A 25,892-nucleotide genomic window follows, 5' to 3' on the forward strand; every position below is an offset into this window, starting at 1 on the left:
CCCTTGGCTCGCTGGTTAAGGGTTGCCCGGCTGCTATCTCTGACTCCCCTGGCTTGTTCCTCCTGATCACAACCATCGCATACGAGTTGAGGCAGGAAGAGAAGGACTGGCTCCTTTTCAATCAGGAGAAATAGCAGACTAAGTGCCAGGCGGCATGCTGGGAGCTGGGGATGCTAGGACGAGCAGAACAGAGCCACTGCTGCCCAAGCAGGTCAGGTCCAGAAAGCTGCGCAAGGATTTGAGGACAGATCCAGACACCAGGTGGTGCGAGGCAGAGCTGGGTCTCACACAAGCCACTGGACTTATGGTCTCCCAAGGGAGGGGCTCTGTCCCCAAAAGGTGTGGGGCCCAGAGCCAGACAAGTCAGAACCCTGGTGCTCCCACTCCCGGTTACAGCCCTGGGTGAGCCTGTTTCCTCTTCTGAGTTCCTGTTCCCACCTGGGACAGTGCTCACCTAGTTCGGTTGCTGGGAGATTAAATGAGTTTATTTATAAATAATAAGTTGAGAGGGCCACTGTCCAATACAACAGCCATTAACCACATGGGGCTATTTAAGTGAAATTTAATTAAAAATAAACAGAATATGAGTCTCCAGTTGCACCAGCCACATTTCAGGTGCTTGCTAGCCGCAGGTGGCCGGTGGCTGTCACATTGCAGTGTGGGTGGGAGATGTTCTATCCTGGAGAGAGCCCTGCAGGAAGGCGCTGCTTTAGACAGCCCCCGGCACGCGCCCTCCCAGTGTGAGCTATCAGCGCCCTCAGAGCCCAGCACAGACCTGGACACACACAGAGCTGGTGTTTAATAATTATTTATTGACAAAAAGTGACTGACTAAACCTCCAGCTTAACCACACCCTTACACACACCACGTGGTTGGACTGCACACCAGATCTACTTGGCAACAGAGGTGTTGTCCCGGCCCCCGAGGGTGAGGCCTAGTAGAAATCCTCCAGGTCGGAGTCCAGGTCTGTGTCCTCCTGGTTCTGAATCTGACTCTGCCTCCTGTACAGCCAGGCCACCTGGGGACACAGGGCAGGTGGCGGTAAGAGCCAGGGGCTGCCCACCCGCCGCCATTCCAGGCCAGTGCCCATTTCTCCACGAAGCTGTCAGCCAGGCAAGCCCACCCCTCCGAGAGCCCCACCTGGGCACTGGTGGTGGCCTCCTCTGGCTTCTTATCTTCACGGACGCGAACAAACCGAGGGAAGCGAAGGGAGATCCCCTTCTCACTGTCCACCTGGGGAGAAGGTGATGATGGGGACCTCCTGTGGTCGAGCCCCCAGTGTCACTAACAGTTCCCTACCAAAGGCTCCTCCCTGTTCCTGCACCTGTGGCCTCAGTTTCCTGACGCATACAATGGGGCTAAGCAATGGGTTGTAAGCTTGAGGTTTCCCAATCACCACCCAGGAAGGGCAAGTATCAGCAGGGTCCCCTCCCCACTCTCCCAGCTGGAATTCCGTAGGAGGGTCTACCCCAGGCCCCTGCCACTCACCAGACCACGGGCAGCCGGGTAAATGGGAGACAGGGAGAGGTCGGCGCATCTGACCTCCCACACAGTGCTGGGCTCCAGCCAGTGGTCAGGGGCCACGGCACCGTCTGCCCGGACGTAGGAGCGTGGGGTGGGCAGTACTAGGGCCTGCAGGGAGCAGTGGGAGGTAGAAGAGAGGGTCTTGGGTCTCAGAGTCAAGGTTGAGGGTTAGGGGTTTGGGAAATGAACTAAATGGGGGGAGAGAGATGGAGATACAGACCCTCCTTAAAGTACAAAGCCAGGGATGGGGGGTGGGGAGAAACGGGAGAAGGGAAGAAATGAAAGACAGAGACCCTGGGGGCTGAGACAAGAAATTAAAGACTAACAGAGGTAGAGAGAGGGACAGAGACCCAGAGAGGTGGGGATAGAGACCTAGAGAGAGAAGAAACCAAAGAATGGACAGAAACAAAAACAGAGATACCAACCCGAAAGACAAGTCACACCCAAAACACCTGTGACCATGACCAGAAACACTCCCACTTAGTAGAGGCTCAGCTAGCACCCTAAGGATCTACTCAGGGAACCATGCAACAGCTCCTGCCTCGTGACCACCCTCCCCGCCTGAGGCTGAGCTTGGGGAGATGAGGCTCCCTGACTGGCCTCACTGGTCAGTGGCTGGCACAGCTGGACTTGAATCTGGACACACTGGGCTCTAAAGCTGCGCACTGCCCACTACCCTGTGGCATCCTGAGCCAGGCAGGTGGAGGCGGGGGCCCCAAGCACAGAGCACACAGAGCGCGCACCACTCACCTGGAGGGTCTGGTGATATTCCTCCAGCTCTTCATCGCTGAAGCCAGTTCCGAGCTGCGGAAAGGTCGGCAGGTCAGTGGCCTACACTGCCTCCTGCTCCTACAACTGAGGCCCTGAATCTGCTCACCAGCAGCCCCCGCCCTGCTCCAGCTTAACCAGTACCCACAGACACCACAGGGGGTGCTAAGCACCCAGCCGACCCCTTATAGGCCGTGGAGGGGGAATGGCTCTTCCAGCCTTGGTCCCTGTTCCTTCTGCTGTCTCCCTTGGGCCCCCTGACATCCCACCAGCCCCATAACTGGTGTCATGTCCAATCTTAACACTGCCAAGAGTTTTCTTTCACCCACCAAAATAGTCAAGGCTAAAAAGTACTCCTTGATGCTGGCAAAAACAGCAAGATGGACAACTTCAAACCACTGATACAAAATGTCAGCAAAATCCCTTCTGCATTGAGAGCCTTAAAATTTTCTCACCTTTCATCCCCTCAACGGCTCTTGCAGAAAACTATTCTAAATAAATTGTGTAAAATGGTGACAGACAGATGACCACAGATATTTATGAGTTGTAAAATCACTTCTATCACGGACTGAGTTAACTGCACGCACATGAGGACTTTTAAGGACAAAGAAACAACAACTACCATCCAACTGCAGAAGCTGGTTTGGGAAACGCACCCCATGTTTCCCAGCCAGCCTTGCAGAGGGACTGGGCCACAGAGCAAAGTTCTGACCAATGCAACTTAGCAGAAGTTGTTCACTGGCTAAGGCTGACTCAGGCGGCCCATTCTCCCTCTGCCTATGGACAGAGCATGAATGGCCACCGTGGCTGGAGCTACTGCAGCCACATTGCGAAGAAGAGGCTGAAGCACATGACAAAAACCACTGTGGGGAAAGAAGCCTGGGTCCCTAATGCCACCGGAGAGCTGCCTGCCCCCTTTCAGACTCCTCATTACATGACAGAGAAAGAAACCCTTCTTTCCCTTAAGCCTCTGTAACCGAACTCAATTTGTAACTGACACAGCTTCCTTGCATCTTTCTACACTGGCCCACTATTCTACAGGAAGCAAAAGATACTTTATAGGATCAGAAAAAGGCAATAAAAACTAGGAAAACAATGACGCACCACAGGGAGGTGAACGTCCCTGACCCGGGCATTCCCAGGCTGAGTGGAGCCCACCTCCCCACTCTGTCCGCCCAGTGCCCCACACCTTGCATATGGCCTGGAGCTCCTCACTCTCCGCATCGTAGGAGGCCAGCAGGAAGCCCCCATAGCGGCCGGCCCGCTTCCCCCGGCCCAGGTAGGCGCCAATCACCACAAGATCCAGGGTGTCGCCCACGCCGTCCAAGTAGTCCTTCTTCAGCTGGGAGGAGGGAAGGCAGGAGATGAGGGGGAGGTCACGGAATCCATGGGTTGGGAGACCGGAGTGAGTGTGAGGACCATTTCCATAAAGAAAACCAAGGGTGGCCGCCGTGAGAATAGACATGGCATGAGCGTCCAGGCAGAAAGAGCGAAGGAAAAGAGGAGACTGCAATGGGAAGAGCAGGTGCGAGGGAGGGGACAGGCCAGATGGGGAGACCTGAGGTCGTCCTGGATTCACCCTTCCCTCAGTACAGAGACACATTTCCACTCACTCTTTCAGAGAACATTTATCCATTCATTCCAGAAACACTAAGTAAGTGCCAGCTGTGTGCCAGGCAGGAGCTCAGCCTTAGGGATGCACAATGACTGCTTCCTAAGACAGGAAAGGTTCATACCCTCACAGCTGCTTACAGTCTAGGAGGGGACAGGCCACAGACGACTCACAAACACACAGAGAGACCCAGCAGACAGGCCTGGTGATTGGCGCCAGCCCAACTCCACACCATCCCCTGCTCTGGTCCTCCTGGCCCTCTGCAAGTCCCTCTCCATCAAGCCTCCAGCATCTCCTACCAGACAGCAGCGTCCCACCCCCATGCTCTCGCTTCTGCCTAACCACCCCCACAACCGTTACCATCCACAGAGCAACAAAGGACCTGTGCAAAACGGCAATCAGACCACGTGCCTTTCTGCTCAGAACCTCTGCTGGCCCTGAAATCCCAAGGATCAAGTTTTCTTTTACCATGGCCCCCAGCACGCTGGGTCATCTGGGGCCTGCTCTCCACCCTGACCTCACCTCACAGCTGGATGGCCTTGCTCCCTGTACAACTTGGCTTGTTCCTCCCTCAGGGCCTTTGCACTTGCTGCTCACCCTGCCTACGTGTCTGCTCCAATCTTCATGAGGCCGACCTTTCCTGTCATCTGTGTCGTGACCCAAATGATACCTCTGGAGAGGCTTTTTCCAGTTGCCCTGAGTTGACTTCTTTCTTAGCAGCACTCATTGCTACCTGGCTTTCTCTCCCTTGTGTCCTGGCTGACCGCCTCACCTGACATGGAAGGCAGGCTCAGGGAGAAGAGAAACCTCATCTGGCTTTACCATAGTGGCCCTCAAGGCACTTAGCTGGGCAAATTCATTGACAAGGACTTACAGAGGGAGAAGTAGGGAGACTGGGTGTAACTTGAGGCAGAAGGTTCAAGAAAAGACTCCTGAGCTCAAACAGGGTGAAGTGCGGGGATGTACAGTTGACAGCCTGGTTGGGAAAGATCTCCAGGTCCAGGGCTCAGCAGGAAGCTGGCGGGGGACATAGTCACCTTGAGCCAGTTGTGTGATCTCTTGGCGAACTCGTAGGTGGCATCGACATCCAGGGTTTTCACCATCAGCCCCTCACAGGAGTCTGAAGGAGACACAGAAGCACAGCCCTTGTGAAGCTGAGGTTCATGGCAGCCGGAGGCAGGCAGGATTGGGGAAAATCATGCAGAGTGGGGACGGGATCGGGTGCCCTCACCTTTCACTGACTGCTCCAAGAACTCTGCAATCTGGTCCACATCCTTGGTGTCCAGGGAGGTGGCAAAGACAAACTCGCCCTCTGTCTCCACGAAGTTCTCTCGGAGCAGCTGCCGGCGTCGGGAAAGGGGTTCACGCACCAGGGACTGAGGGGCAGGTAAGAGAGGAAGGGACGTCATTGCGGAAAGGAAAAAGCCCTGAAACAGGGAGCCTATGGGTCACAGGCGGCTAAGGAAGCTTCAAGAGGAAGATCCATGCCAACATGAGGGTTCTGAGAATACGAGAGAGGAACTAAAAGAACCGCCTGTGGTGCCACAGGAGGGGACCAAGAATACCAAGTACACAGGGCACGGAGCGGGTGTCACAGAGTGATTCAAAGCAGCAGGAGAAACAAATTCAGGCAATGAATGGCCGATTGAGACAACTGATCTGTCCTCTGCTAAAGAAAGCCAGGTCACCCACTTCCCGCCCAACACGCACGCGCACACGCACACACATGTGCAAAATTCCTGCTACCGCCCAGATTTCAAAGCAAAACACAAAATTGGAGATACCCAAAGAAAAGCTAAGTGAAAACTTTTAGCATCCTAGGGAAAGAATGACTCTTTTCTTTTTTTAATCTTGGAGATGAGGGTACATTAAGGGGCCAAGACGTTGTTTGACTACATGTAAAATAAAAGTTAACAAGTTCTACGCAGCAAAAAAGACCACCAGCCAAGTTAAAAGGCAAACACCAAATAAGAAGGGATATTTGAAATACTCATGACACGAAGGACCCCACAGAGCAGGGACAATCAGAACACGAAGCCCTGGCTGGTGTGGCTCAGTTGGCTGGGGCACCGTCCTGTGCACCAAGAAGTGGTGGGTTCAATCCCCAGTTGGGGCGAGTGTGGGAGGAAATCAATCGTATCAATGTGTTTTGTTTTCTTTCTCTCTGCCTCTCTTTAAAATCAATTTTTTAAAAAACGAAGAAAAAAACCTAAGAGCATCTAATATTTGATATTTCCCTCCAAAGATCCTGGGAAAGAGAGTGAGAATTCCATCGGTCTTCCTACAGTTACTTAATGAGGGTAAAGGCTGTGTTCATTTGCATCACAAGGAGGGCGGTTTAAGCACTGGGTGCATTTCAGCATTAGGGTCCCAAACCCGTCTGCTAGAGAAAGACACAGATAAGAACCCAACAGACAAGCAAGTCACAAGTGGGCAAGTCACAGGACAAATGACGTGGCCCACAAGTCTGAGGAGCCATTCCACCTCACTAGTAAGTCACAGGGAAAATTGTCACTGTTCAGCTACCAGATCATCAAAGAATATCTGGATGAAGATGGTGATGGTAGCTAATTTTATCGAACCCTTCCATGTGCCAGCCAATGTGCTCCATGCCCATGTCCCGCCACTTAGCCTGCCTATAACAGAGCAGGTGCTACTGGAGCGCTTCATTATGGAAAAGGAAACAGGCAGAGAGAGGCTGAGCTGGGCATCGGAAGCCACACAGCTAGGAGGGGAGAGCTGGGATACGAAAGCAACAGGCCTGGCTACAGATTCTTAACCTCTACCTACCCTGGGGCAGTGGTTCTCAAACCTCTCAGTCTCAAAATCCCTTCACTCTTGAAATTCATGGAGAACTCACTCCAAAGAGCTTCTGTGTATGTGGGTTATATTTCTCAATATTTACCATGCAGTATTAATACAGTATTAACTATACCACATTCATACTGACCATATTAAAAGGATCTCAAAAACATTAATTCATTTAAAAATAGTAATAAAACCAATGTTAACCCAACCTTTTTATGAAGCACACCTACATTTTAAAGAAATTAATTTGAAAAGGATCATTTGTTACATTTTTGCAAATTCTTTAACGTCTGGCTTAGCACGGCTGGATCCTCGGATCTGCTTCTGCACTCAGATGGCCACATGACATGGAGAAAATCCACCTCACAGACCTCTGAAGGGACCCACACGAGTCCTTGGACCATACTTGGAGAACTGTTGCCCAGGTGTGGCCTCCCAACTCAGTGACGTGACAGAGTAAGAAATGAAACTCAGACGGCTGGCTCCCAAGCTCACCCCTCGGCTGCCCCAGGAAGTGAAGCCAGGACTCACCTTTCCGTTGAGGTAGATGAGATCGAAAGCGTACAAGCAGACCTGCACCTGGATCTCTGCTGCGTCCACCTCCTGGGTTGGGGCAAAAGAGAAAGCAGAGGTGGGGAAAGGTGAGCTGGGGCCTGGCTGGGTCCCCTCCCAGCATGCCTGAGGCAGACACTGTTGTCACCTACTACTGTCCCCTGCTCACCCCCCAACAGGTCACACACCTGTGAGGGTGGCAATGCTGCCAGCCATGGACACCAAATTGTGACAGCTCTCAGCTGACACCAACCTCATTCCCCTCTGCTGGGTATTTGCTCCCTCAGCCTCCCTTGCAGCTAATGGTGGTGGCATGGCACAATTCCGCCCAATGAGAATAAGGAAGTTAACTGGGGTGCAGGTTGTGGGGGCTCCTGGAACAGACCCTCTGACATAATAAAACACAGAGATGTAGGAAAATAGTTTGTCCCCCTTTCTACTTGGTATGCTGAATGAGAACGCGATGGCTGGAGCTGTGGCAGCCATGCTGCATGAGGCTGAGGGAACTGCATCCCGACACTGACTCTGGGGCCTGGGCAGGACTAGGAGCAAGGTGAGGGAGTGTGGGACCACAGCAGACAGCGAAAGGGGCTGAAGCTACCTTGCGTTTGCGGGTGGTGAGCACTTGGAATGGCTGGATCTGCTTCTTTTCTCGGTCCCAAGCCACAGCCTCTGCGTCCAAAATGAAGGATGTGACTGACGGGAGTTTCATCTGAAAGTGGAAGAGGAAACCCAGAGCCGGTGAGAGGTGGAGGTCAAGGCCAAATGACACACACGGGGAAACAAATGTCCTTGTCCTGCGGTAGCTCCCAAGGTCCAGTGACACCTTGGTACCAAACTCAGACACATGAACGTAGACCCAGTAACCCCCACCACACTGAGCTGGCCTTGATGAACCTCAGCTCTTTGCAGCAGTAACTGTAGCCACTGCTGGAGGGAAGGAAGGGGAGGTGGGTGGCAGACACCCACCTTGGGGATGCGGCTGATGATGTCAGGGTACTTCCCAGTATTGTCTTCCTGATTCCTGCTGAAGATCTTCACCTCCCCGCCTTCCAGAACATGGATCTTGACAATGGGGGAGGGGAGAGGAAGTCAGAGCCTAGTCCACCCGAGAAAGCCCCTCCTTTCTCTTCTGACCCCACTTTCACTGGTGGAAAGTTCCAAAAGCTCTGGAGAAGAAACTGGTTCAGAGACCTGAGCAAATCATCTCCTTTTGAACAGCCTCTCTCAGCCCTCTGTCTTTCTCTGCCTCATCCCAGTCCCCCTCCTCTCTCCCTGTCTGCACAGGGTCTTGCTATGTACGTATGTTGATTTGTTGGGACATTGTTACGCTGTGAATATCATCCTGGGTGGTGTTTTTATTTTTAATATATCTTTACTGATTTCAGAGAGAGGAAGGGAGAGGGAGAGAGAGAAAGAAACAATGATGAGAGAGTCGTCACTGATCGGCTGCCTCCTGCACACCCCCCACTGGGGATCGAACCTGCAACCCAGGCATGTGCCCCAACCGGGAACTGAATCTCAATCTCCTGGATCCCACGTTGATGCTCAACTGCTGAGCCACACCCAGCCGGGCCATCCTGGGTTTTAACAGTCTGATTATGGTGCTCAAACAGAGCTACATCTAAGCCATTTTACATGTATATTATCGCAAGAAATAGTTATGTGGGATGTAACATATGTGTGACTTAAACATGAATGTATATAAATTTTAAGTCACTGTCACTATTGTAAATCATTTTGTTTGTTTTTTTTTCTCAGCACTGTGTTTTGAAGATCCATCTGTGACATGGTCCCCAGGCGATAAACAAAAGAGCCTCACGAGCACCTCACAGACTGGACAGGACGCCTGGGTCACAGGACACTCTCTATGTAATTGCACCGACAGTTCTGCAGGTGCTTGTAACAATGAACACACCCAAAAGCAGGGCACGAGCGCAGCTTATATTTCTTGAGTTCCCACTGCCGTGGGTGAGAAATTTTGACAATTTTACCAAATAAAATTGCTTTTCAGATAAGCCAGTGACATGGTCATTATCCCACCCATTGCACAGAGGTGGGAACTGAGCCCCAAGAGACGTGCAGGGCAGGGGGGCAATCCACAGAGGCTGGGTCTGAGCTGGGGCCTGACTGCCCCTGTGCCCCTGTCCTTTCTGCTAAGAGATGTGTGCCCCCACCCACACACACACATACCTGTGCCCTCTGCCCATCGTATTTGTACTCGCAGGTGAAAGCTGCCTCATCGAAGCGTTTCAGGACCTCACTGACACCCCGGGTGGGGTGGGCTAACATTGGTTTCAGGGGAACCCCTGGGAGGGGAGGAGAGGGGGAGAGTTAGGGAAGAGGGGTAGAAGGAGCACTAATTGTGCAGACTGCTAACTGCATGCACAGCGATGTGTAGGGTCTGGGTCACACCCTCACAGAAATCTGGCTGTCCGCTCTCTTTCCCTCATCTCAAAATCTAGAATAGATATGTGAACCATCTGTAATTACGTACATTAGGGTAACAACCTTGGGGTCACAAGACAGAAGAAACCTGGGTCCCTAAGTGATCCCCAGAGCAGAGCTGGGTGCCCTCCCTGGCCACCTACCTTCCTGTAGACTCGTGTATGAGAGAGATTCTGTCTGGCCTGACCCACTGCCCTTGGGGTATCTATACCTGACCTAGTCCAGAGCGGAGCCCAAGGAGGGAAAAAACGGATCTGAGCACCAGGGAACAAGATTACACCTTCACGGATGAAGGTTCTGCAGGTTCTTAGAGGGGTGCCCAGGAGGGGGCATCCTCACAGCCACCCTGGAGAGCAGAAGCCAAGGCCAGGAGGAGGGAGGGGAGCCTGAAGGAGGCCAAAGCCCCAGCTCCCATGACCCCTGAGCCAACTGTGACAGCCCTTCGAGGGGCCCCGGGGTGGCGTGTACCTGGGCTCAGCTTGCAGTGCTCCGGGAGCCGTTCCAGGCCATGCTCCAGCAACACAGGGACGATCCGGTCCAGGTCAGGCACCTCGCTGGGGGTGGGGGTGGGGAGGGAGAAAAAGGTGGGAGTTGTCCTGCCAGAGCTCAGAAGTTGGGCAGCCTGAAAGCTCTGCCCTCTGCCTGCCTGTCACCTCTTTCCTGGTCAGCTCCCATCTCTCCCTGATTCCTCCTGTCACCCTGCCTCTGCTGCCTGTCCTGGTCCTCCCTCCATGTCACTATACATCACTCTGACTCTATCTCCCTTGGTATGAGCTGCCCTCACCCGCCCCCCATCTGTCATCTTGAGACCAGTGACTGTGCACCTAGACTACACATTAGAAGCACTCAAGGATATTAAAAAACTAAAACAAAAGCACAGTGTTTCTTCCAGGCAAGGCTCCACCTCCCAAAGGTGCTGATTTACCTGGTCCTGGTGGGTCTGAGAACAAGTCTGTAACCCCTTGTGCAGGCAGACCTGAGACCCCTGTCTGGGCCTGCGGGCTCTGTGCGGCTCCAGCCCAGAGCGGATGCCCCATGGGCATGTGCCGCTGACATTCTCTGGGCAGGCCAGGTCCCTCCACGTGGCTTTCCCTGGAGACCTCCCTGTCACTCCCTGCACGTCCTGACCCTTTACTGTGCATCAGTCCCCAGCCCCTCTCCACAGCCTTCCCACATGTGCAGTCCTGCCTGCTGCTCTCACCTGCTGCCAACACCTCCCCTTGCCTCTCCCCATACCTATGTCACCAATCTTTTCCTGTCTGCCACCTTCCCAGTCTTTGTCACCATCCTGTACTCAGCACCAATCTTGTCTAGATCATTACCTTGTGCTGTCACCAACCCCATGATGGTCACTAATGCTTGCCAGCTGCTGGCCCCTCCCACATCACCATGGCCCCTCCAGCTTCCCCTGGTCCCTCGCTCTGTCCCTAGATCTCACCAGAACGTCTGCTTCAGGATCATGCCTTGCTCCTCCAGCCACGCCTTTCTGGCCTCCGCTGTCTTGCCCTTCCCAGCATCCACCACAGCTGGGGGGAATTCTAAGACAAGAGCCACCAGGAGAGGTTTGGGGAAGGCCCGACCCCCTCAGCTACCCCAGGGTCCAGAGAGGTGGTGTGCTATGGACAAGGAATCAGGGTCACTTTCCTCAGGGAAGGCGTCTGGACTGGCAGCAGGAGGGACAACAGTGGGGAGGGATGTGTGGACTTCAGAGGAGAAGGGAAGCCCAGTTAACTCAAGGGGTGGGCAGGGGGACCCTACGGGGGCTCACCTTGGCCTGGGGGCGTGAGGCTCACGGCCTGGGCGAGGGCAGCCAGCACCGACTGCTCTGCCAGCCCAAGGCGCAGCCGTCCACTCAGGGCTCTGGGAGAGAGAGCAGGCATGGGGCAGTGGGCTGGCCCACACCTGTTCAATCTTGTCCTCTACACCTTGCTCTGCCTCGTCCAGTCTCCCCAGCCTCGACCCTTTGTAGAACCTCTTCTCAAAAACCAGAACAACCTTCAGAACCACACATCACACAGCCCCACTTAACAGATAAAGAAACTGAGGCCAGCCAGTAACAATCACCACTGGCATTTCCTGGGGGCAGAACTGTGTGCCTTGCAGGTGTCCACCTCTCATTTCATCTGAGAGAGTGGTGAGGCTTAGGGAAGGGGAGGCTGGGTAGAGCCACCTGGAACCAGAACACAGCCTGCCCCATGGTGCCCAAGGGTGTGACAGTAAAGGACCTGTCACTGGCACCGGCCTTGCTCTGAGCCAGTGACCTTGAGTGTGAGGTTTAGCCTCCCTGTGCCTCCATCTCCCCTTCTGTAAACTGGGTGAAGACAACGGCCTGCCTTGCAGAGCTGCAGGGAGGCACTGACGGGGTGAAGCATGTGGCCTGGGGCAGAAAATGCTCAGGATGTCAATGGTGTTCACTGTCATGACAACGACCTGGCGCCCATGCTGCACAGCCGGGCTCAGGCCAAGGCAGGCATCATGAATCATAGCACTCTTCACCCATGAGCCCAGGGCCCTTCTCCGGGCAGTACGACCAAGGAGAGGAGCTGACCCTGAAGGAGACCTATGTCCCCATTCCACCCACAGGGCCTGGCCCTTCGAGCGTGCTGCTCTCATCTAAGGGGCCCAGCACTAACAGTGTTCCAGCTGCCTGCCCCTCTCTGCACCTCCTAGGACCACACTCACCTGGTGATGAATCGGGCTTCCGAGTGGCGGCAGGCAACAAAGAGGCCTTTGATGATGTCAATCTTCCTGGCTATAGACTGAAGAGGTGGGGGAAGAGCAGTCAGGGCCTGGGGGTGAAGGGAGGGGACCACACCTCCCGGCCACCCAGTTGCCTGGGGAGCTGCCACCTTGGAATACCTGGCCCCTCACTGCACCCCACTTCCCAGCTCCCCCAGCCACATGCTCATTAAAAAGGACCCACTCTCTCCTTGCCTCCCTACTTTGCTCAGCAAATAACTATTTAGTCTTATCTCCTAACAAGCACAAACCTCCAAAGGGAGGTTTCGCAGTCAAGTGGGAGGGAGGAAAGGCAGCTCTGCCCTGCTCAGGGAACTGAAGCCATCCAGCCCCGAACAGTCTAACCAGCAGCCCTCACACCTCAAACTTGGCTTTGGGTCACCAAGTGAAGAGCAGAGGGTCTGGGTCCTGGGGCAGGTGCCCCGCCCCACTCACAGCGCTGCCAGTGAGCCGGGCGATGTCTCGGAACTTGGCGATGACCCCGGAGGCAGTGAGGGCGGGAGGGGGCAGCATGAGTCTCTGGGTGCTGCGGCTGTTCTCAGCTACCAGCCCCACATCCCCCTTCTCGGCTGCCTCAGCCCGGACAGACTCGAGCTGCCGACCTTGGGGACAGAAGGTGAGGACCAGAGTGAGGCACGTGGCTGCATGTCAGCTTCCTCTGGCAGCCTGTTGCATCTTCTCCTGCTACATGTGCTCACGGCAGGCCCCTGACTTCCTCACCCCTAATGCTCACCCACCTGAAATGGCTGACCAACTCAACAACCCTGGGCTGGGCAGGCCTTGGACCATGAGGAACCACTTGCATGAGTGCTACCGTGCTAAGGATGTGGTTCCCTACTTCTTGGTGGCCCAGACACAGGCCCAGGCTGAAACGACACACTTCCCCTGAATGTGCCTGCCCCTCACCAGTGCCCTGTCCTGGTGGTGGTTCCATCATCCACTGAGTCATCAAGCAAGATCCCCAACCCCCTGAGCCTGTCCACATCTCTCCACTCCACCCTCCCTTCTACTCTCTGCATCCTGGCCCCAGATCCTCTTCCCCCTGGACCTTCACCCACCTCCTCCCTGCACTCCTAGCTTCCTGTCTATCCTCCACACGGGCTCAGAACTGCCCCTCGCCTGCTCACAGTCCTTCTGTGGCTCCCAATCCCTCATAGTAAACAACAAGCCCTGGACACCTGGCAGGCAGGTCTGGCACCCCCCCCAAGTGTTGCCAGCCTCTCCCTAAACATGGGCTCAGCCCCTGGTGCCAGCTCCATGCACACCCCTTCCTCTCCTCATCTCCTGGGACCCTCTTGGCTCTACTGTTCAGCCCTTTAGGACCTCCACCACCTCCCTAAGCCCAACCCTCAGTTCTGCCCCCAAACCCTGTGCTCTGCCTGCGGCATCTCTCCCCAGCCCCTCCTCCCCACCCTAGGGCTCTTCTCAATGAAGGCCTGGTCTCCCTCACCTGAACCACTGCCCCCCACACCCCCGACAATCTGTCCCGCCAGGCCCTCTTCTCTCACTGGCTTGTCTCTCTTTGGAGTCCCTCTCCATCACTACAGCCCCTCCTTACCTGTGGCCTGGGCCACCGCCTTTAGAAGGACACCATCCCCAACGCCAAGCTCCAGGCCCTGCTGGGGAGGCCCGAGGCAGTTAAGGCTGAGATAGAGGATGGGGAGGAGGTCTGGAGGTGACAGGGCCACCACGGAGCGAAGCAAGTTGCTCAGTGTCTCCACCATCCTGAGCCTAGAGAAGGAGAGCAACTGCTAGGCAAGGGATAGGGCCAAAGGGTATCTGCCCCCTGCCCCGGCCAGGCCGGCCCGGTTAATTACCGAGCAGAAACCTCCTCGATCTTCTCAAAGGTCCGCGCCACAGCCAGATAAGGGACCCTGGGGAAGGAAAGAAGACACAGTAGTATATACAACCCACATCTTCCTCCACCCACCTGCCTGCCCACACCTCCCTGGGGACAGCCTTGCTAACACCCAAGTGCATGCCCACCCATAATCCCACTTGCTCCCCAGGGTTTTCTCTGTCCCCTTCAATGCAGCCATTTGTGTCCCCAAAACAGAGAGTAGACACTTGACAGTGTCCTCCAACTGATCCTCCATGAGGGCTCCCACAGTGACAGGGACTGGAGTGAGGCAGTGCAAGGGGTGGGGGGAGGGAGTCTCACTTCTGGCCCTGTGTCCAGCATGCGTCCTGGAGGGGATGGTAGTTTTTCTTGGCAGGATTGTAGCTGGATGGGTCCAGGGGGCTGCAGAGGCGAAAGGGAGATTAGGTTGGGTAAGTAGCTGGGTTGAAGAGCAGCCATTCCTCCAACTAACATTTACTGAGCACCTACTGTGAGCCAGGCACTGTTCTAGGCACAAAAGTAAAATAAAGTTTGCTAACCTGGAGCTCATATCCGAGTGCAAGAGTCTGTGGGAGAAAAACACATAAGTAATTTTTAAAAAGTATTTCAGATATTAAAAAAATATTTCAGAAAACAAAATAAAGCCAAGTAGATGGAGAAAACAGGCTGGTAGATGCTACTTCAAAGGTTGGTTGGGGAGGCCTGAGCAGAGACATCTGGGCAGAATGATGTGAGGAGTGAGCAGAGTGTGTATCAGGAAAAAGAGCATTCCAGGCAGGGGGAACAGCAAGTGCTGAGGTGGAGGCACGCGCGACATGTTTGAGGAACAGAAAAGGGGTCAACGTGGTTATAGTGGAGCTGTAGGACCTGAATGTTTCTTAAGAGTCCACTCTCAGAGGCCTCTCAACCATCCCCTCCCTCACTCATTCTGGGTGGACACCATGAGAAGGATGAGGTCACTGGGTGCCACAAAGTGCCAGGCACTGTGCTAAGAGCACTGCAAATGTTAAAATCAGCCCTGCAGATAGGGATTCTTCTAAGTTTTCCAGATCAGGAAACAAGCACAGAGTGGTTAAGCAGCCCCCCTCCCATCACACAGCTAGGAAGCAGCAGGGCTTCCAGAGACTGCTCTAAACCTCTACATCATGCCTCATGCTGACCGTCAGAGCCACCACAGCCCAGACGGCAATCACACCCATCTGGGTTCAAATCCTTGCTGCTCACTGCCTGATTCCTTTCAATCCACTGTCCTGTCTACTCAACAGCAGACACTGACTCACCCTTTGGGCATCTCCTTGCTTGGGGTGCCAGACCCTTCTTCTTTCACTTCTTTTTTGATTGCAGGCTTCCGAGGGGCTGGGAAAGAAGCCAGAAAATCATGGGTCCTTCTTCTGACAGCCCCCACCCCACCCCACTCCCCTCCCAGCACTGCCCCAATGCTCAGGAGATGGTGACCGGCCAGGAAAGATGAATTAATGAGACTTTCTAATTCATAGCAATGCCAATGGATTTGCAGCTCTCTCTGCAGAAAGACCCACTCGCCTCCTCCCTGTACCACCCAGGGGAGGGGAGGTGGGAGAAGAAACTCACTGAAGAAACTGCTCAGCGTCCTGGGAGCTCTAGGGGAAGGCTCAGCTTGGCCCTCGTCCTGGGGCTCCTGCTTCACCTGCTTAGGCTCGGGACCACTTTCTGTTAGGGGCTCTGCTCCTAAATCGAGAGGTCAGACGATGACGATGCAAACTGTTTGGCCCTGAGCCTTTTTATTTTTAACCCCAAGGCCATTCTGTCCCTATACCAGGAAAATCTAACCAGTTCTGTTCTTTCCTTCTTCCCAGCATAAGTTTTGAGCCTGATGTTTTTTGGTCAGTGACTCCTAGAATTTTAGCATCTGGCCTGAAACTGGAGACTTATGGAAAGGGGTGAAACCTCAGCCCGATGAGAAGAAAATGCCCCCACTTCTGCAGCTGCAGAAAAGCAGGTACCACTCTGCATCCTAAAAACAGCCCCAGGGTGTTCTCACACAGGAGTCTCACCAACAGCAGGGCTTGTTCTATGGCTTGTGAGGGTACAGGTAACCTCTAAATCCTGCAACTCAGCCTGGCGGGCCAACTTACAAAAGTACTGCTCAATTAATTACACTTAGTACCTATGATTTCTGAATGATATATTTTGTTGGAGGATAACTGGCTCCTTTTTTTTGTCGCATGCATGTGGAAAAATAGTAACAATAATAAAACCTAGAATTCCCCCAGAATTCACATTTAAACAGCACATTTGAGAATCTACATCTCATTTATATGAACTGTCTTCCAAAGACATCTGACCCCAAAACCAGAGATGGGGCTGCAGGGGAAGAGGATCTGAAACTCACTGCAGGCGTTTTGGGGCTCAGGGGGCGTCGTGGGTGGGTCCCCCTCTTCTGCTTCCTCCTCTTTGACCCCTTCCAGTTCTGGGAGGCTTTCTGTCGGGGTCTCTGCTTCTGATGATACACAGGAAAGTGAGATGGCAAAAAATCACCTTGATCCCCAAGACAGTTCAACTCCCATTTCAACTCTCTGCCCCATTTATTCTTTCTTGAGCCAAGCAAGTATGTCTGTAAAAGTGACAGGAAGTGGGGCCTCCAGGGGAACCCAACCCCAGTGTTCACTTGTGCAGTGAGCAAGGCCAGTCTTTTCTTATAAACTATTATTTTAAAATTAGTCACCACAGAATAAGAGTTGCATATGACAGATTATAAATTATAATAAAAATTTTTTTAACTGACTGGGAAAAAAATCATACCTCCAGGGTAACAGTAAAACTTGCATAAACTAGTAACTTAGGAAAAAAAATTTTTTTTTTTTTTAAATATGTCTTTAATTATTTCAGAGAGGGGAAGGGAAAGAGATAGAAACATCAATGGTGAGATAGTCGTCATTGATCGGCTGCCTCCAGCACGCAGGCATGTGTCCTGAGCGGGAATCGAACCAGGATCTCCTGGATCCTAAGCCGATGCTCAACCACTGAGCTATGCTCAGCCGGGCAAATTTCTTTTTTTTATTTACTGATTTCAGAGAGAGGAAGGAGGAGTGGGAAGAGAGAGAAAAACGTGGACTTGTTGTTCCACATATTTATACATTCATTTGTTGAGTCTTTTATATGTCCTAACTGGGGATCGAACCCACAACCTTGGCATATTGAGATGACTTTCTAACCAACTGAGCTATGTGGCCAGGGTCAGGAAAAAATTTTCTCAGTAGAAACAAGCCACCCACCCCCAAACCCCCAGACACTGACAATTTATAGTAAAATTTGTTATTAAGAACTGCCAACAGGAAATGAAATCTTGACTATATTCAAATGTCCCCTGGGAAAGATGAGCCTAATAAGGACCTTTGATTAAACAAACAAACCGACAGTGGCAAAGGCAGCAGTTATAATCTCAGGCCCCAAATGATCGATGGATCAGACCTTTATGGCTGCGCCTCCCACGTGTCACCCAGATGCAGGGAACTCACAGGGACACAGCAGGATATCTGACACTTTCAAAGGAAACTGGTGGCATGTGCTTGACACTGTATGATCCACTACGTCGAGGTATTTTCGTTTTCAGTTATCAGGTTCCATTCCTTGCAGTTTCTGATGTTATATTTCTAACAAAGCTGGGTTTTTCACTGGTTGCTGTGATAAAAATCCATTACTGCACAAAAACCAGCAGGAGGAAACAGGAAACAAGGGTGGCAGTTTGCAACTAGACTCCAGTCTGAGAAATGGTGCAGAGCCCAGGAGATATCCTATTTATTAGTAAATCATTGTGACTATTTAAGAATAAAATAGAAATATTAATTTTCCTTTCAATGTACCTGTAGTATTATTTCCCTCAAGTGCCCAAGCTCCTAGAAAATAAACAGTGGTTTGGCCATCACCACTTAAGAAACGTACTGGGACAGTACTGGTCCAGGGGCACCGTGAAAAAATGACTGAGACACTGAGGGCACCGTGAAAGTGTGAGAGACTCTGCTTCCTAGTAAAATTTACATGGAAAAAGAAATCATTTAGAGGAACATATTTCCAAAAAGCAAAGATAAAAAATGGGAAACTGCATTTGAAAATTAAATTGACACAGCCGAATCAATGTATTCCAAATTGCTCTCCTAATAAAATACCTGTGCTTGCGTGTGGGGTTCTGACAGTCGTATTTATTTATTTAATCCTCACCGAGGATATTTTTTCCTGCTTTACAGAGAGAGTGGAAAAGAGAGAGAGGGAGAGAGCGAGCGAGCGAGAGAAACATCAATGTGAGAGAGACACACTGATTGGTTGCCTCCTGCATGAGCTCCAACCAGACTGGGCCAGGGGTCGAGCCTGCAACGGAGGTATATGCCATGGAATCCAACCCAGGGCCCTTCAGTCCTCAGGCCGACGCTCTAACCACTGAGCAAAACTGGTGAGGGTGACAGTCGTACTTAGATTCATGGACCAAATCAGTGGGGTCCTAACACCTTGTCCTCAGACTGGCCCCACCCTTCCTGATGCCCCCCCATGTGCACACATCTCCTCCTCCTGGTGCCTCACCTTCCTCCTTCTTCCTCTTGGGTGCTCGGTGCTCGGCCACGACATCCTGAGACGTCCGTTTAGAAACCTGCTTCCGAGCTGGGAAGGCAAAGGTCGAGGCATGGCTGACTCACTGGCCAGTCTGCCCCCTGCCCCAGTGAGCTCAGCAACCCCCCACATCTCCTCAGGATGGGGCCCCCAAAAGGCTCTGGGTCCCCTCCCTTCTCCTGCCTAGTTACACCCTGGTGCAGGCCTCATCCTTCAAGCTCACACTGCCTCCCGGCTGTGTGACCATGAGCAGGTTAATCTGTGTCTCACTCTCCCATATCTGCAGAATGGAAACAATCCCAAAAAGCAAGCAATGATGTAACAGGCTCAGCCCAGTTCCCGACTATAGCAGGCACTCTCCGTTCCCCACATGCATCCCTAGGACCTGACCATCTCCGTGTGTCCTGAACACATTTCCCAGAATGTCAGAAGCCCAGACTCAGCAGGGAATCAACAGGCCCTGGGAGTTACCCTTACCCAGCTCCTCGAACTTCCCGTAGATCATTCTGAACACACACTTAGGCCGATTCCCAGAGCCTCCCCAGAGAATGAAGCTCCAGCTGCCCACTGTGGTAGCCGACCTGAGATCACACCTTTTATTGGCTGACTCCCCTTCCCTGAATTGCTGTCTGTCTTCTCTGCACCTCCCACCTCCCCAAGAACCCAGGCCTTCCAGCTCACAGCCCTCAGAACAAAGCCAGGGCTGGGCTCCTCAGTCTCATGTGCAAGGCCCTCCAGGAGCCAACCCCACCTCCTCCCTAACTCATCTCTCTCCACACGTCCTCAGACTCTCCCTGCTCTCCAAACTGCACTGTATTCTCCAGAAACACTGAAGTGCACCAACTCCCAAAACACGCCACGCTGTTCTCGTGGACCCTGAACATGCCGCTCGTGGCTGCAACACTTCCTGTTGCCCTTTCTCACCACAGTGAACCCTAACCCATCGCCCTGGTCCCGCCTCTGGGCTGGCTCAGTTCTACGCTCCCACAGCACCCTTGTTACCACTATCATTCCTTATACCACACCAGCCAATGGAAACACATGGCGAGCCACACACATCATCTTAAATTTTCTAATATTACATTGAAAAGAGGGGAAAAAACAGGTGAATTAGTCATGTGTCCGAAGTCACACAGCCAGTGGAAGGTGGAGCTGTGCTCTTAACCACAACGCTAAGCTCAGAGCTGTCGTGGCGATGGCCACCTGGTGCCGAAATCCAAGTGAAAACAAGAACAGGCAACTGAGAGGGCAGGGCCCGTGTGTCCTTACCTGTGCGACGCTTCGGGATCCCTGACGGGGAAATGTGCACTGGAGAAGTGTTGGAGAGGGAAGGGCTGGTCTCAGGAAATGTGACAGGACCGGGAGGGGAGCCCTGTAGAGAGTCGGGGGCAGGCTTTTGGAAGGGGAAAGAAAGAGCAGTTATAGGGTGATGGGAAGGGAAGGGAACACCTAGCTATCTCATTTCCCAAGCAGCTGAGAGCAGAGAGGGACCCTGGACTTCTCTGTGCCTCCTCTCTTCTCCAAGCCCCTGGTCCCAGCCCCAGCTAAGGCCGTGTCCTCTCTCACCGGGGCCATCATTCCACCCTCCTGTGTACTTCATGGTCCCAGAATCTCCCCATCATGGACACCAATAACAACTCTCTTTTTCCTAAAGTAACAGAATCTTTGATTATTAGCTAGGCATATGTGGCCCAACTAAAAACTACACTTCCCAGCCTCCCTTGCAGCTAGAGTGGACGTGCCCCTCAGTTCCATACAATGCAATGTAAGGGGAAATAATGTACACTTCCCTTGGTTCCAACAGCATTCACGAAATGGAAAGTGGAATGCCCTCTTCCTTCAAATGTGGATATTCTCTTGGACAAGAGCATCTCTGATACTGAGATTGCCACACTAATTCGGGACTTTTGTGCTCATTAGAGAGATAGATCCCTACCTTGCTTAAGCCACTGTTATTTGTGTCTTGGTTTCAACTACTAACATCTTCTTACAAGGCCCTGTGCCAGTTTTTAAGCGACTGACCCTTAGCTCCCATCCACTCTCCCTTGTAATGCTGGGGCTCTGTGCTGGGCAATGTCAGCACAGGCTGCTAGAGGGGACTGTGTGAGCTGAATCAAACTTCCAGTTATTTCAAACACTTGCAGGGCCTGCTACCTGGTGCCCCAGAGACACCAGCAGCCTCTACCCAGAGGCGATGACTTAAGAGCTCTCTTTCTACCCCGTTAATAACTGCAGGTCTCACTGACAACTCTTTATATTAAACTCTCTCCAAATCACTCATGTGGTTTCTGTCTCCCATTTAGACCCTGATGGATAACAGGTCCCGAAGGGATGTCTCAAATGCTGCCCAGAAGCCAAAGGTACCTCTGTCCCTCTCCTGCTCAAAACCCTTCCAGGGCTCCCAGGCAGCCTCTGGGGCAAGTCTAAGCTCCTAAAGACATCCCTGTCCTAATCTACAGATCTGTGTTCGGTGACACAGTAAAGGGCAATCCGGGTCTGAGGGGGAATTAAAGTTACTAACCAGCTGCCCTTGGAAAGGGAGATGATCCTGGATTATCCAGTGGGCCCCATTCAATCACAGGGGCCAAAAAGTGAGAGGGGGAGGCAGGAGAGACATTACAGAAAGAGACAGAGTTGCTATCTTTGCAAACGGAGAAAAAGTGTCCTTTAGAAGCTGGAAGAGGCAGGGGAATAGCTTTTCCCCGGGAGTCCCAGAAACATGGCCCTGCCCACACCTTGATTTTAGCTGTGAGACCCGTGTCAGGCTCCTGACCTCCAGAACTGTGACATGATACATTTATGTGATTTTAAACCCCTAAGTCTGTGGCAAATAGTCATGGCAACAAATGGGGGAAAAAAACAAGTAACCAGGGGAGGTTTTGTTGAGGTGACATTTGATTGAAGCCCTGAAGGGAGGGATCGATTGGGCCAGGTGTGTAACCTGGGAGAGAGGTTTAGGCAGGGAAAACAGCATGTGTGAGACACTGGGCAGCGCAGGCTGAGGAAGAGCTGGGGGTGAGGAGGAAGAGAGGGCTCACCAAGGGACTCAGTTCCACAAGGACCAGATTTGGCCTGAGCTGCCAACAGTGAGGGTTCGAGCAGGGTAGAGACAGGATCTGACTTCGCCACTGAAAGACTAAACACTTTGGACATCATTCATAGAGCAAGGAATAGGCACAAAATGACTCTTAAACAAGAGGAAATGAGCCAACACGTGGAGCAGGTGGCAGGCTGTCTGACAACAGGAGACTGCACGCATCAGGCATTACTCTTTTGTATCAGGCACCATTCTCAGATCTGTATGTGAACTGACACCTATCATCTTCACAGCCACCCTGTGAGGCAGGTGCCACTGCCAGCTGCATGTCACAGGTGAGGTGGCTGAGGCATACCAAGGCCAGGGAGCCTGCCCCAGGTCCCAGGCCTGAGGTGGAGATAGGACCACGTGGACCTGCCAACTGCTCCAGGGCACAACCACGAAACCCTTCCACCTCTTGGGGCACGTCTCCAGGGTGCCCGAGCAGCTGCGGCACTCAGTTCCAGAGGCTGATGGAAATTAGGGTGTCTTCCCATAAGAACAGGCAGGCTGATGGGAGCCTACCTGGCTTTTGGGGGGCGTGGCGGCTTCATCCTCCTCCTCCCCTTCGCTGCCCAGGACCCGAGCCGCCCTCCTCCCCGGCCTCTTCACCGGAGAGTCCCTCTCAGGCACCACTCCATTCCGCTCCTTCAGCGCCACCCTGGAAGGCGGGAAATGGGAATGTCCTAGCTGGCAGTGCTCTCTGGCCAAACACTCCAGCTCCTTCACTGCTTTATCTCCTCCCTTTCCTTTCAAGCATCAGTGAACATTTTCTAGGGGCCTCCTAAGCACATACTCTTACCCATCCATCCATCACGGATCCCTGGAGGCCTCCTATGTGACCACCCTGTGATGGGAGATGCTGAGAGCAAGCGGAGTGGCCTACTTAGGACAGAGACTGGCCTCCAACATCCATTTGGAAATCCTTTCTCTTTCCGTCATACAAGCCCGAGTTGTAGGAAGGTACATAGCCACTCGAGTAAGAACTACACTTCCCAGCCTCCCCTGGGCTAGGTACGGTCATGTAATGAGTTCTGACCAAATGAATGTAAGTGACCTTGACTGACAAGCAACATGCTTTGACTGTTTGCCCTCGCACTGTCTTAGCCCTCGAACATGGACTTGATCTGCTTTGACAATGCTCCTGAGGGCATGGCTTGGGGGGGGGGGGGGGGGCGGTAAGGAAGGAACCTGGGACCCAAGACAATCTACTAGTACAAAAGGAGATGATGTTGATTTTGTTGACTGCTAAAGCCACAGGATCCAGAACAGTGCCTGACATGGAGAAGATACTCAATAGATATTTCTTGAGTAAATGAATATGTACAGTAAAAGTCCATGAATGTTACCTATCTGCAACTTGCATATATAATAACCCAGCTTTTGCTATTTAAAAATAAAGGTATATATTACTGAATATCTGGCATATATCAGGGATGTGCCAGTTGAGATAGTGACCAACAAGACAGTCCTACTGTACAATATGTAAGTATGGGAAACACTCACTCAACAAATATTTCCTGAGCACCTATTATGTGTCAATAACTCTGTTAGATACACATGTTTATAGGCACAGAAAAAAGGGTATACCTCAAACTGGTAAAAGCAGTTCTTCTGGAGAGTGAATATTGGAAAGACTTCAGATTTTTACTTTACCTACTTCTCTGAGCTGACATATTATCAATTACCTTGTATAATTCTACAGAGGGTATCCATGCCAGAAAAAAATTTGTACCTGTGCCCTTGGGGGCACACATATAGACTGTTGCAGCATAGGCTGTTTCAGTCACAATTTAGGGACATGCAGTACCTGACTACTTAGTCAGGGGCACTGACCTCTTTTCCCTTAGATTGTCAAATAAAAAATGACAAGAGCCAACACAATAGCCGTCCCATGTGAATGAACCAAACTATACCTATTTTTTTGGGTCAAATCAGCAAAAAATATATTTTTTGGTGTGCTGCAGAATTTTAGTAATGAGTTTATGTGCCAGGAAATGAAAAAAGTTGCAAGTCACTGACTTAGACGAGCTCACTTAGAATGAAGCCTGACAACTGGAACATAGCACTGAAGACATCTTTGAGGCCCTGAATACAGCTGTGCCTGAAGTGGGACATAGCTTCGACTTCCCAGTTACTGAAGTCAAACATTCCCTCTGTGCTCCTGACACACTCTGAGCTGAGTTTCTAACACTTGCAGCCAAGAGAGTCCTGGCTGATTAAGGAACAAATTCACCACGTCCCAGCACCATTACGTACTTCGGAGGGGGCTCAGCCTCTCTGATGCTGTTGGATGTCTCCTCTGGCTTCTTTGCTTTGCCCTCTTTCTTGGGGGAGAAAAATGACCTGGAGGACAGGAGAGGAGAGAAAAGGGAATGATAACAGCACCAACTACCCCTCCCATGTATGATGTCCTCTACAGCTTATGCCAGTTCCCATCCTAGCGTGTAACAGATTTCAAACAACCCCCTTTGATAAGGAAACCAAAGCTCAGACAGAAGAGGCAACACTCCGCTTATTTTTCTGCCCTAACTCAACCTGAGAGATATGTACCATTTTCATTTGACAAGTATTAACTAAGCACTTTGTATGTGCCAAGGAGAGATTAGCCCCAGATTTCTCAGCGCATGAGAAAAATGAAACCTGGGGTCCATGGGAGCTACCATTTCCCAGGCCTGCGTGGTGGATGTCCAGGTCTGGGTCTGTCTAGAACCCATCCCTATTTTCCTGATAACAGCCCTCCACTTTTCTCTCAGGAGGCCCCTTCCCCAAATTCTCTCAGTACGTGAGATTTGCATGGGCCTGCCCTTTCACCCACTATCAGGGTGGGCACAGCTGGGAGAGAGACAGCATCTTTCCACTGGGACTGCTAACTCCATGGTTCCAGAGCCCAAGGAAAAGAACCTGCCAACACGACGCAACATGAGAGAAAGCAGAGCTGAAAGATGAAGAGACAGATTCCCAGGGGCAAGGTTTTGGCAACTAGATCCAACTATTAACTCCAGAAGATCTCAATTCCACAAGCCAAGTAATTCCCTTTCTTCTTCTCCTGAAGCCAGCCTACGTTGTACAGGGTTCCTCAGCCTGGTATGCCTGCCACGCTGGGCCAGGTCACTCTCTGCTGTAGGGGGCTGTCCTGGATCTGGGATGTTCGGAAGCAAGCTAGGCCTTTACCCTCTCATCCCAGCTGTGGCAACAGCAATATCTCCAGATACTACAGATGTTCCCTTGGGCTGTGGGAGCAAAACTGCCGCTGACTGAACCACTGCCTAAGGATTCTGAACCCTGCGCCGAAAATGTTTTAGTTAATACACCACTTGTTTTCCATGGCCCACTCCCCATTTTCCATACTAGTCAACTTCTGGAAAATGCCAACTTGAGTTTTTCTAAGAAAAGGCAGAAAGAGAGAGAAGCAGAGGCTTAGAGAGTTTAAGATGGAAAGGAGGACTGGGTCCCTTACATGATACTTCGCTGCATGATGGCGGTGGAACTGTCCCTTCCCAGCTTTGTCTCCTGTCAGCTGTTCTGGAACAGATGTCCAAGTACTTGGTGAGAAGACTGCTTGAGCAGATATCAAAACACATAAACCTCCTTTCAGGAAAAAGAAAACCACAAAATCAGAAACATGAGTTTCCCCCTTAAGAAGAAACTCCCTTTTTCCGAACCAGAATAATTTGCCAATGAGATTTATTAGTGCAGGAAGAGTTCCAAGTCAGAGAACAAGAAAAGAACCCTCCTTCCCACACGGAGTCTGCTGATTTACACATGAACTGTCCAATCTGCTGCCCGCAGCTGATTCACAGGAGCGGACACTTTTTCCTTACAGACTGGGCCTATCTCAGAGCTGGCCAAGCCTCACCTTCTCCCATCCCCTTTGTCTCTAGCTAATGTAAATTCTTTCAGAGTGGCTTACACTGCTCTTCCCTCTACTTGATACGTAAATA

At 52.0% G+C, this 25,892-nt stretch overlaps 1 protein-coding gene across 1 annotated transcript; it reads right to left on the reverse strand.

Annotated features, from left to right (window-relative positions):
• Positions 1-869: 869 nt before the first annotated feature.
• Positions 870-25,440, reverse strand: LIG1 (DNA ligase 1). The gene is made up of 28 exons (XM_016216734.2): positions 25,409-25,440; positions 24,208-24,294; positions 22,474-22,609; positions 20,142-20,265; positions 18,846-18,923; positions 16,663-16,770; positions 15,882-15,998; positions 15,572-15,647; positions 14,831-14,857; positions 14,613-14,693; positions 14,269-14,325; positions 14,010-14,182; positions 12,887-13,053; positions 12,395-12,471; positions 11,481-11,572; positions 11,151-11,250; positions 10,181-10,266; positions 9,458-9,573; positions 8,234-8,329; positions 7,866-7,976; positions 7,244-7,315; positions 5,136-5,280; positions 4,942-5,024; positions 3,482-3,634; positions 2,275-2,328; positions 1,489-1,632; positions 1,141-1,233; positions 870-1,018 (listed from the first exon to the last, which is right to left on the reverse strand). The coding sequence occupies exons 1-28, from the start codon at positions 25,423-25,425 to the stop codon at positions 935-937; spliced, it is 2,754 nt and encodes a 917-aa protein (XP_016072220.2). The 5' UTR covers positions 25,426-25,440; the 3' UTR covers positions 870-934.
• Between the last annotated feature and the right edge of the window lie 452 nt (positions 25,441-25,892).

The sequence above is a fragment of the Miniopterus natalensis genome, chromosome 18 (assembly GCF_054644295.1).
Source record: "Miniopterus natalensis isolate mMinNat1 chromosome 18, mMinNat1.hap1, whole genome shotgun sequence".
NCBI lineage: Eukaryota > Metazoa > Chordata > Mammalia > Chiroptera > Miniopteridae > Miniopterus > Miniopterus natalensis.

Excerpts from the sequence above, each read along its gene's own strand:
- LIG1 (XM_016216734.2), bottom strand. Across the intron at positions 22,610-24,207 it reads GAGGCTGAGCCCCCTCCGAA|GGTGGCGCTGAAGGAGCGGA; the intron begins GTACGTAATGGT and ends CCCGCCTTCCAG. Across the intron at positions 1,234-1,488 it reads ACCCGGCTGCCCGTGGTCTG|GTGGACAGTGAGAAGGGGAT; the intron begins GTGAGTGGCAGG and ends CCTTCTCCCCAG.